This window comes from Bidens hawaiensis, unplaced genomic scaffold (genome assembly GCF_021521415.1).
Source record: "Bidens hawaiensis isolate Kalapana, Puna unplaced genomic scaffold, B.hawaiensis_p1.1 tig00003058_1, whole genome shotgun sequence".
NCBI lineage: Eukaryota > Viridiplantae > Streptophyta > Magnoliopsida > Asterales > Asteraceae > Bidens > Bidens hawaiensis.
In genome coordinates, this window is record NW_027491165.1 from 1,581,782 (window position 1) to 1,594,633 (window position 12,852).

The 12,852-nt window shown below is 37.4% G+C and overlaps 1 protein-coding gene across 1 annotated transcript; it reads left to right on the plus strand.

The window, feature by feature from the left end:
- Positions 1–251: 251 nt before the first annotated feature.
- Positions 252–1,150, plus strand: LOC143622177 (uncharacterized). The gene is made up of 2 exons (XM_077093390.1): positions 252–1,071; positions 1,113–1,150. Exons 1-2 carry the CDS (start codon positions 252–254, stop codon positions 1,148–1,150), a joined length of 858 nt encoding a protein of 285 aa, XP_076949505.1.
- Positions 1,151–12,852: the final 11,702 nt, after the last annotated feature.

Below are 12,852 nucleotides of genomic sequence, written 5' to 3' on the forward strand. Positions count from 1 at the left end.
GTATTTAACACCTCAATTTCAAGTTTTTTGTTTCTTTAATGATCTATTTGAGGGTGCTTGCTGATCAGTCATCGTTGGGTTGGGAGGGTAATAGGGTATTATTATAAGGATATTTGTTATAACAATCAGATTGTTTAAGAGGAAAGTATTATAAGAATAGTTATTATAACAAGTAAAAATAGGTAATTATTTGAGTGTTTATTTAATGAACTATTTAACGAACTAGCTGCTGATCAGTCATCGTCATCAGAATGAGAGATCCTGATCCCGGGTGGAATTACGGGACTAAGGTAGACGGATCAAAAAATTCAGTTAGATGCAATTTTTGTCATTCTGTTTCAAGTGGTGGGATTACAAGGCACAAACATCACCTTGCATGCGACTCCCCATACGTGGCAAAATGTACTAAAGTTCCCGCCAAAGTGAAAAACTTATTCAAAGAGATGTTTGAAAAAAAGAAACAAGCAAAAGAAGCAATGAGTAAAATACCACATTTTGATGATGTGGTTGATTTAGAAGAAGATGAAGATGAAGATGAAATTGAACTCCCTAGTAAATCAAAGGGAAAGAGGCCCGCTTCATCAATTGATGCGACCAATACTTCTAATAAAAAAGCAAAAGGCCCGTTATATTCGGTATTCAAGCCATCTACCATAACCGGGATGAAAGGGGGGCACTTAGTTGGAAGTGTAAAATATAAAAATGCCCAAAAGAAGATTAGGCTTGATGCAGTGCAAAGGTTTTGTCGTTGGATGTATGATGCGTCTATTTTTTACAATGCGTTGAAGTATAATAATCTAGGGCCCGCAATTGATGCAATTGGCCAATTTGGTGTTGGTATGAAACCCCCTACCTATCATGAGGCACGTGTGTTCGATGTTGAAGCTAGAGAAAGAGCATACGAAAAAACTTATGCGAGAAATGAGGCGGAGAAGTTAACTTATGGGTGCTCGTTGATGGCCGATGAATGGAGGGACCGAAGAGGAAGGTCGTTAATCAACTTTCAAGTTAACAATCCTCGCAGTAGTGTGTTTATTGAGTCAGTTGATGCCTCTAGCTATTCTCACACGGGTGAGAACATGTTCAAAATTTTTGACCGATTTATCAAGAAGACTGGGCCGGAAAATGTTATTCAAGTTGTGACATATAGCGCGAGTAATAATGTTAGTGCCGGTAAGTTTATAACAAAATCTTTTTATTTTAAAATTCGTGTGTCACCCAAAGTCCTAAGTCTAACACTTTTTTTCCCATATTTAGGCAAACTTATTGAAGAAAAATATAAGCACATATAATGGACTCCTTGCGTGGCCCATTGCATTGACTTGATGTTTGAAGACATATTTAAATTGCCCCATTTAAAAAGAACTCTTGAAAGGGCAATTGCGGTGAACACATATATATACTACCGCACATTGCTACTAAACTTGATGAGAGAGTTCACGGGGCAAAAAGACATGGTTAGGCCCGCAAAGACTCGATTTGCCACCGCTTTTATCACCCTTAATTGTTTTAAAGCAAACAAAAGGAAGTTAAGAGAAATGTTCACTTCTTCGGCGTGGACAAAAAGCAAGTTTGCAAAGGAGGAGGGAGGTAGGCAAATCGCCAATACTATTTTATTACCTAGCTTTTGGAACAATGTAAATCTTGCTGTGAAAGTTGGTTATCCGTTGTTAGGAGTGCTTCGTTTAGTTGATGGAGAGAGAAAGCCTCCGATGGGTTATATTTATGAGGCTATGGATAGGGCAAAGGAGATTATTGCCGCCTCTTTTAAGAACAAAGAAGAAAAATATAAAGAAATTTTAAAAATAATTGATAAAAGGGGGAATAATCAGTTACATCGACCATTGCATGCAGCGGGTTATTACTTGAATCCAAGTTTGTACTACAACAATCTAGAAGTGGAAGATGATAGTGAGATTGTAGGTGGGTTACATTCATGAATTGATAAGTTGGCATTGACCGAAGAAGTAAAGTCAAAAATTCACCTTGAGATCCCGTTATATTGACACGCTGAAGGGATTTTTGGATCTCCATTTTCCAAGAAAATGAGAGCAACTCTTGCGTCGGGTATGCTTTTTTTATATATAGTTATATATATGTATATATTAAATATAAAAAATTTTAAGTTTAACTTGTTTTTTTCGTAATAATATTATTAAATTAGCGGAGTGGTGGATGCAATACGGAGCATCGGCACCGACACTAAAAAGGTTTGCCATAAGGGTGCTTAGTTTAACGTGTAGTTCGTTAGGGTGCGAACGCAATTGGAGCATATTTGAACATGTAAGAAGCTCTTTGTTTGATATTAAATATATATAAATATACTTATTAACTAATTATATTTTCATTTATATAGCTTCATTCCAAAAAAAGAAGTCGACTTGATCAACAAAAACTTAGTGATATTCTGTACATTAAGTATAATCGGGTGCTAAAAAGAAGGTATGATATGCGTGATACGATTGACCCGATTATCTTAGATGATGGAAATTTAGAAGATCCGCATGAGTGGTTGATGGAAGCTTTAGAGGAGTTATAGGAGAACGAAGAAAATGCTCCGGTGTTCGAGGGTGAAGATTTGACATATGGTGATGTTGCAACGGCTATCGGGGCGGATGAGGCACCTTATGCGACAAGAAGAAGTAAAAGGGCAAGGGCCAAGACTTCCACATCGAGCTCAAGGCCTAGAGAAAGAGGTTTAGTGGATGAACCCGATTATGATTTTGATGTGGTTGATGATTAAGAAGAAATTGATGTTGAGGCTTTTAAAGATTTTGAAGATGACGTGGATCGCGATGATGATGATGACGATGACAAGGAGGATCCGGAATATGAAGATTTAAGTGATTAGTGATTTTGGTTATTAGCTATTTTGGTGCAAACTGCAAACTGTGAAGGTTTTTTGGGTTGGTTACTTGATCATAATTTGCAAACTAGTAGGTATTGTAGCTATTTTGGTGGATTGAATGTTTTTCTGTTGATTGTAATTGCCAAAATAGTTGACTTGATGTATTTCTAAATTTTTATAAAAAAATCTACTACTTTATCGCTAAACACGAAATAGCGTATAGCGTTCGCTATTTACCGCTATTCGCTACGTAGCATATTGGTGACCCGTCGCTATTTACCGCTATTCGCTATTGACAACTACGATATGCTCCACACTTTCCCACCAATACATCGCCTCCTCTTCAAAAGATTGGGTGGCATAACCGACAGCTTGATCGGGACGACACTCGCTAATGCGGATAATTTTATCCATGGCGGTTATCCATTGAAGGGTAGCGATTGCGTCTCCCAAACCAGTCAACTTCGGCGGGTCACAACCCTTAAAGGACTTATAGTTGCAACCACCTCGGCCCCTCTTCCTCTCATCAACTTTCACAGACCTTACCACACTCGAAGCCTCCCTCTCTCCTTCATCATCTTTCCTACCACCTCCTCCCGCTCCTTCAGCTGTTATTTCACGGCCTCCAGCATACCCCTCTGGGTTCAAGTACTTCACTGCAGTGGCTACAGCTTGTACAATAGCTTCTTGGATTAAGGGATCGAGTTGGACTCCTTCGTTGTTCTCAGGGTTTCTTCCAGCTGCGCTTCCTTCAGTTCTGGTGTTGGAAGCTGTTTCTACCGAAGGTTGTTGGACACGACGAGGCCTGCCACGACGTCCAGTGCGACCTCCTGCTCCAACAACTGCCCTAGATCCAGCCATCGTATTCTGGAAAGGAAAACACAAACTTCATCACTCAAGGAACTATTTAGTACAAGGATAGTAAGGCTAACAGGTAATATAGTGGCCAGATGTGATTAGCTAATCACGTTACTTTCCGTGTCCTATACACTTCCCTTTATGAGTCTATTTGTGTTGGTTCTACTTTAAACAGTTAGTCAATCAAAACAATCATTTAATCCTATCCTTATCGTTCACATATCCTTTCTTTATCATTTAACATACATCATTTAATCATACATCTTACCTTTACCGAGCTTGCTTGAGCGACACATGGCATTCTCGAATTGGCATCTTCTGTCTTCTCTTACTTAAAATCGCATTATCTGTTCGAGTCTAAGCATGTGGGATGCTTAAATCTCTCGAACTTTGCTCTTATACCAACTTGTAAGGCCCCGTTACCGATGCCTCACATTTGGACGTTGGATTTACTCATCAACATAATTCAAATAATCAGAGTTAATAAAAACATTCGCGGAATATAAAAACTTTCATAAACATTACATAAATCCATAACTTGTCTTAAAATAAACATCCTTGTCTTTCGAATTATCATAATACTAAACGTAAGCGTCTTGTGTCCTCCGATGCCAGCCTCTTATTCAATGCCACGTGTCCCCTCAAGCGAGCTGCCTCATCCTACTCCCCTGCGTGCATACTAAAAGTCAGCTACGCTGAGTGAGTTCTATTTAGTCACATAACATACAATACATTCATAACTACATACCTTCGTACTTTCATTTGTAATATACTTACTTACCTTCGTACTTTCTTTCTTTCATATACTTACCTTACGTTTTTACGAGCATTACGCCCTATAACCTTCGCATATATTATTAGGGTATGCAACCCTTTAACCTTCGCATATATTTTTAGGGTATGCAACCCTTTAACCTTCGCATATATTATTAGGGTATGCAACCCTTTATCCTTCGCATATATTATTAGGGTATGCAACCCTTTATCCTTCGCATATATTATCAGGGTATGCAACCCTTTAACCTTCGCATATATTATTAGGGTATGCAACCCTTTAACCTTATCTTACCTTTCATTATCATATCCGTACAATTAATACCATACACAACATAATCGTACATACTCCCTTATTCACATACACATTTCATACATACCATACTATACTTACCTTAACAATACGTGCAATACCCGAAGGTCGTTCACGTACTATCAAGCATACATACATAACTATCACAATCGTCAAATAGACATACACTTACCATTTAAGGTAAGTGTATTAACATTCACATCGAGTACGCACACAGCCCCGAAAACATAACAAGGAAATGGGGCTAGAAACTCACCTGAATCCTGTTATGCTATCCGTTAATCGTTATTCCCTTCTTGAGCTGTGCACGGCTAACTGTATAATATTTACATGTATCAATTAACTACTACTACTCATATCGTATTTCTATCTTTATATAACCCACAACGAACGGGGTCCGGGGGCAGCGCCCTGGCAGCAGGGTTCTAGGGGCGGCAGCCCCTGGCTGGGGTCGAGCTGCCAGGTCAGCTTGGAAAAATTTTATTTTTATATTAGTTGTCTTAACACATTTTCCATTAGGATTCTAAATTATTTTCTAAGCTGGGCTTATTTAAATCAGTTCCAAATATCCATCATCTGGCCCAATTTGGGTTCAGGCCCAAGGCCCAACAGAACTGTGGCCGAGAACTCAAGACAGAGAACCCTTTTGACCGAGAACCCACCGAGAACTCGTGACCGAGAACTCATGACCGAGAACACATGGTCACCAAGAACTATGGCCGAGAACTCTTGGTGACTGCATGTTTGACCGAGATCCACATGGTTTGACCAAGGATTCTTAATTTTGGCCAAGAACCCCCAGTTCAGCTCAATTTCTATTTTATGTTTCTACTTTGCCCAGTTTACTTGTACTAAGGTTCAAATCATGAACTTTTAATCCTTTATCATCGTCATTCATACCGGATTACACCCAATACTATCACAACTTCAAGATCTATCCCGTTTTAGGCATAAAGCTTGGACCTTTATAGGTTTAAAACGTTCTACGCTAGATCTAGGGTTCATCTTTGAGCCGTATACTATCATTAGACCATTAGGTTCATTTTAATCTTCAAGTTTGCATTTTTATGAAGCATCTAGACCCAATCTACTCTAGGGTCAAGTTTCATAGAAAACCGTTCACAAAAGTGTAACCTTTAACGTAAAGAACATACCTTTATGATGTTCCTAGGTTACGGCTTGGCTTGTTTGTCAATCTTTATTCTTGTATTATGCTTGTATATTAAGGATCTACCGGGATTTGGCTTAGTTTGATCTTGGATTTCACCTTCTATCTTGCGGCCGGAAAAGGAAAGGGTTTGTGTGTGTTATGGAGGTGTAGGGAGAATAAGATGGATAAGTTGGATGAAAATGGAAGGATTTAGGGTTTAAGGGGTATTTATTCTCCCTTAAGCCCATGGACCTAAGGCCCATCTTTCCTTTTTAGCCCATGATTAATTCATCCAATTAGTTTACTTATCTTACCCTCTTTATTATTATTTTATTTACCATCTTAAGTAAACTTGTCCACCATAAGAGATAATTTATAAAATATTACTTATTGAAATTTTGGGATGTGACAGGGGTATATAAAAACCCTAAACCCTCCCTAAAACTCTAAAGCCCTCATTTCATACATCCAGCCTCCATAACACACTCAAAAACACACAAAAACACTTATATTCTATTTCGGCTCAGATCCGAATCCGAACCAAGAAGAGTTTGTGTTAGATCTTCGTCATACAAGCAAGAACACGTCTAAATTCACGTGTTTAATCAAACCCGAAGCTAGAAGTGAACCAAAAAGGTACGTTTTAGGTTAAAGGTTAAGTTTTTGAGGTCGGTTTGCCCTAGGATTTGATACTAAGGCAAATCGGGCCTTATTAGGTAAGAAAAATGTAAAATTGAACGTAAATAAGATGTTTGAAATGAAACGAGACGAATGAGTGACGTTTGGAACATCTTAGAACAAGTAAATGAAGTTGTTATGGTCTGGAACACGTTTTATCATTAACACAGGACACATGTGAGTTTCTAGCCCTATTTTCTTGTTATGTTTTCGGGGATGTGTGCGTGTCAATGTGAGTAGTTAATACACTTACCTTAAGTGGAAGGTGTATGCTATATGCATGTTTAATGATGAAATATGATTGATATGGAAAGGATTTTGGGTATGTGTTTAGACGTATATATATATATATATGTGTATATATATATATATATATATATATATATATATATATATGGTTATATGGTTATGAAGGGTTGTAGACCCTAATAATATCTGCGAAGGTTGAAGGGGTGCAAACCCTAATAATATCTGCGAAGGTTGAAGGGGTGCAAACCCTAATAATATCTGTGAAGGTTTAAGGGTTGCATGCCCTAATAATATATGCGAAGGTTATAGGGCGAAAGGCTCTTTAAAAAGTAAGGATAATTATGTAAGTATTATGTTAGTTATAGAAAGTGTGATTCGTCAAATTCGGGTCTCGATTGTATTCGTTTTGTAACCGTTTAGCATGTAAACTGACCCGTTTTGTAAACTGAAACTAATGATATAATCAAAATGATGGATTTTAGGTTACAATATTGTTTTACACTTGTTGGGTCTTGAAAACATCATTTTTTGGTCCTTAAAACGCGCTAAAAATACTTAAAACGAACTTCGGGGGGCCAAATTGTCATTTTGAAACTTTTGAAAAATTCCTGGTCACCACCACATTGCGCCGCACGATGGGGGATCTCCTTTGGGTCGCGTAGCGCGAGGACAGACCAGACAGCAGCTGCACATCATGTTTGTTTGTTGGTTGTATTGTCCATTAAATCCGTGTTTTAACCAATAAACCACTTGTTCATTTAAGCTTATACTATAAATATCCAACCCTTTCCCATATTAATCCCTGCTTGTAAACTCTTTCCTCGCTCAAATTCAAGGGTCATTCAAGGTTATTATCATGTTTGACATAAAGTCAAACTGAGTTAGTTTTGCATTTTTATATAGTTTACTTAATCCAAATTAATACTTGAAGCATATGACTCAACATATATATAATATACACCCCTTATTACCTTTGGTGGCTACTTATCCGGCCTCGGTTGGTTAAATTTCAGGCCTTGTAAGGCAATGCTACATGGAGGACTTCGTTTCCTTGATATATATATATACCTATATAACTTGTTTATACATATTAACCATGCTTAACTTCTGCTCATTTTAGTTTGTATATCATCTTTATGAAGTTCCATGGTTATGGTTTTGAAGAGTCTAGTCTCGGTTTAACCGTAAATAGCTCTAAACCGTAAACCGAACTTTGTTTATTAGTTTTGTTAAATAATTGTTTAAACATGCTTTATGTTAGATTTAATTTGTTTCTAAAATCATTTTTATAAGTTCTATGGTTATGGGTTTGTAGATTCTAACCTCGGTCTTAACCTGAAACTAGATCCGAACCGAAAACCGAACTTTCGTTTAAAGACTTTATTGTTAACTTTTTGGTTGTAAAACTTAAGTTTCATTATTTATAAGTTATTATATAAGTTCCCTGATATTTGGGCAGGTGAAAACCATCTATGAACTTATTGTGAGATGGAAACCGAACCAAACCGAACTAAATCGATTTTCACTCGATTAAGACACACGAGTGTGTTTTTAGCTATCATGACTTGTATATTTATTTTAAAATACTTTACAAACTGATTTTAAATATTTTATTAAAGTACTTGGAATGTTGAATCCAACTTGATCTTATAACAAAGTTGGACCGACAAAACCGAACACTCGCTTAACGTGCGTTGTTAGTTCTAAAACAATAGAACTACATACTTGGTTAAGTGTTATTTTATTTTGATGGGTTATCTCATAACATTTAATATTTTGGAAAGTTGACTTTGGGTTTGACCAATTATTAAGACCGGAACCAACAACCCGAACACTCGTTAAAACCCGTTTTAGTATCTATATTCTAAAGGGACTTGCATTCTTGCATTTTTACCCACCTTATTACTTAACATAGGTTGAGTAAATATTATGGTTAGATACTTTAACCCGGTTTCAAGAAAACTTTCATTTTTAAAGGGTTATTATTATAATTTCTTAAATAGTTACTTCTTAAACCTTAAACTTTAGATGCTTACATTTCTTATCTTTTATTTTAAAGTTTTCATAAAAGAACATTTCTAATACAAGGCTTTTATTTTTTATTTAGGCCTTGCTCATTAGACTCCGTCCTCCCGATTTCGCGACTTTTATCGATCAAGTTTTATACTTGAATGTGAGTACTTTTATACCCCGTTTTCCATCTTTCGTTTTGGAGGTGATATTGCATCTTATTCAAACTCAATGCTTTATACTTGAGTCGTAAACCACAAACGTTATTGTATATATTTTACTTAAATAAATGCTCGATTTGGTGTTCTAGGCTTACATGCCTATATGCTAATGTGTTTCCCGCTTTTGAAGAGTTGATTCATAAATCCGTGAACTATATGGTATTCTCTTATAGCACGGTGCCGTTAATGTATTCTTATTAACGACCTCATAAAATCCGAATTTATTTGGTATTATCTTATAGATGGTGCCGCTAATGTATTCTTATTAGTGACCTCATTTTTATCCAAGATTATTGCTATTATTTATTGTTTCGTATACAAGTTGTGCCATTTCTTATTATATACATATTTGTTCAAAACTATGAATTGCTCACCAACCTTTGTGTTGACAAACTTTATTTTATGCAATGTTATAGGTTTGACGTTAGGTTGATTATGGAGTTTGGAGAAAACGTAACGAAGACCGTTAGGATATTAGCAAATTGAACAATATATTTATTTGCTATATTTTGTATGATATCTTATGAACAAGAATATTATGTGACATTTTGATGTTGTGAATTAAATGAGTTGTTAACTATTGTCGCTTAAAATAGTGTCATGCGCTTATGGGCAATCCGTTGTATCCCGGAATGTTCCGCCGCCTTTGGTCGGGGTGTGACAGATTGGTATATGTCACACCCTCAAAATCCGCTAACGGAGTTTTACCGTCAGAGGGTGTGAACTAACAGGATCGGAATCATTAGTTATAATCAAACACCATGTTTAAAGTTTTCAACCCAACAGGACATTAAGTCTTAAATAAAAATGCGGAAGCGTAAATTGTAAACCAAAAAGTTTGCGCCACAGGACGACTTAAAACCCAATTAATAACAGTTTAAAAACGAGTTTGCAAAAACGATTGAGTTCAATGTAATGCATGTTCCTATACCGCGCGCCTGCCTCGGCTACCTGAGAATAACATACTAAAAGTGTCAACACGGGGTTGGTGAGTTCACATATATAAATAAAGAAAATGTTTGCGTTTAAGTGTTTGCGTTTTGCGTTTGCGTTTTGCGTTACCAGATAGTGTTAAGTCAATTATATATCGATAGGTAGCTAGCCTATACAACAAGTATTACTAAGTGTTCGACACCGAAGCTGACTGTTTATCAATTGCCTTGCCACCATGTCTATCCCGACCATGGAAAATGTGTTAGCCAAGATTACACCCACTCGACCTACAGTCGAGTTTAGCGTTGGGTGGGGTTTGTTAAACCCAGTAGTACTACTCAACAATGACGCGCTATTATACAAATACTAAATGGTTCGATGTTATGAAGGACTTTAGTTGTTTCGTTTGTCACTTAGCCTTTACAAGTGATATATAACTAATAACAAAATCTAAAGCGTTTTGGAGTATGTTATCTCCCCCAAGTAAAAAGCGTTTAAAAGAGTAAAAGGGGAACGTGAAACTCACAGAAGGTCTCACAATTCAGACTTGCACTTCAGTTTTGTAAAATAATAAAAGTTAACTTTTACCCGTCCAAAAATTACAAACATGGACTTTATAGAAACTAGACTCAACCTAGTACACTGTAGTGTTAACAATCTCGACCAATTACCACATTAACATTCCGTTACAGTTGTCTAAACATAACTTACAATCTGTCCAGTACTAGTTTTGACCTTTGATCACATTTAAATCGTTTGAGAAACCAAAACACCTCCAAATCAGGCGTGGTTGGGTTTTTTGAAAACTAGACTCAGAGCACTACCTTTTAGACTCATAAATATTCCAGTTTGGTTTTAAATTTAGCAAGTTACGCCTCGTTCAAGTTTAACTATCACTGCTGTCAAAAATCAGCAAGCACACACAAAAGTCTAGCATGCATCCTAAGCATACGACATATCTCCAATCATGCAATAAACATAATTATCCATAAAAATAAGTAGTAAACCCTCTAGGGTTTACGAACAATCAATGATCTAACAATCTTTCACCGTTCAAAATCTCACTTGATCATCTAAATCAATAACCGAAGCATAATCAAGCGTCATCTAATCAAAACAAAGCATATAAACACTTAACACATGATTTACAAAATTAGGGTTTTATGTTTATACCTTAAAAACGCAGAAACGAGCAAGAGGAAAGTGAGAGATGCCTAGAAACAAGTGCGGGATGCTCCGATTATGAAAAACAAGGCCAAAACGGAAGTAATATGGTGTTGGTGGTGGCTGCCGTCGCAAGGGGGGGGGGGTGAGGGCCGATCGGGTTTGAGGAGGGAGGGGTGGGGATTAGGGTTTTTATTATTATTAATAATAATATGTTACACAAAGGCCCCTCAACTTTTAGTTATTACTTTTCTAGCATAAAGTAGCTTTTTGCATCTTGAGTTAATGTTCTACACAATATTATCACATAACACATAAGCCTAACACATAATTATCAAATAATTATTGTTTGGATGTTTGCCGTTTATTCACCAATGGTTTGCGTCAACTCGTTTGCGTTTCGGTGCAATCCCGAAAGACAACATGTGTAGTGATTGTCAAGCGTCATTTAAAACCCTAGTTTAAATGTAATGAGATGTGCGTTATAGATTGAGTGATTTTAAGTTTGAATTGACGGAGTTTGGATTAACGGAGTTAACCTGAAATTGACGAGTGTCACATCATTCCCATGTTGAAAGAATTTGCCCGAAAATTTGAGTTAAGTCGCGATGGGTGTCTGAAAAAGCAAGAAAAATTTTTTTTCTGTTTGTCATATCATCCCCTAGTAGAAAGAAATTTCGTCCCGAAATTTAATTCATACCTCTGGTGATTTCTGACGGTTTGACAGCTTTCGCGGTTTTCGGTGTTTGGTCAACCCTTCAAAAAGGTGAGGATAGTTTTCATCATTTGATCCTCGCGTTCCCACGTGAACTCCGGTCCACGTTTCGAGTTCCAACGAACCTTAACGATTGGAATTTTTTCTGTGCTTGAGTGTTTTGGTTTCCCAATCCAAAACTTCGACTGGTTCTTCGATGAAGCGTAGCTGTTCATCAACTTGCAACTCGTCCAAAGGGACTGCTTGGGTTTCATCGGAAAGGCATTTCTTCAAATTGGATACATTGAATACATTGTGTACACTACTGAGTTCCGTTGGTAGATCAAGTCGGTACGTCACCGGACCAATGCGCTCAGTTATCCGGTAAGAGCTAAAGTATCGTGGATTGAGTTTGTTTCGATTTCCGAAGCGAACCACACCTTTCCAAGGTGAGACTTTGAGTAATACTTGGTCGTTCACTTGAAATTCAAGAGGCTTTCAGTGCTTGTCGGCGTAACTCTTTTGGCGATCTCGTGTTGCTTCCATGCGGTTTCGGATTTGGACAATCTTTTCAGAGGTTTCAAGTACTAGTTCTGGACCAGTGATTTGGCTATCACCCACCTCTGCCCAGCAGAGAGGTGATCGAAACTTTCGTCCGTACAACGCTTCAAACGGCACGGCTTTAATGCTTGCGTGGTAGCTGTTATTACACGAAAACTCTACCAAAGGCAAGTGAGGTTCCCAACTTTTTCCAAAATCCAACACTCATGCACGCAACATGTCTTCCAAGGTCTGAATGGTGCGTTCACGGGCTCATATCAAGGCGGGTGCCTAGTGCGCTCTATAGCGACTTCCAAAAGTGCTAAGTGAAACGGGAATCTCAATCAGATATGATTGAGACAGGCACTCCGTGTCTAGACACTACTTCTTTTATATAGATGCGAGTCAGTCTTTCCATTT

Excerpts from the sequence above, each read along its gene's own strand:
- LOC143622177 (XM_077093390.1), top strand. The coding sequence starts at position 252 with ATGAGAGATCCTGATCCCGGGTGGAATTACGGGACTAAGGTAGACGGA. Across the intron at positions 1,072-1,112 it reads CTCTAGCTATTCTCACACGG|ACTGGGCCGGAAAATGTTAT; the intron begins GTGAGAACATGT and ends TTTATCAAGAAG.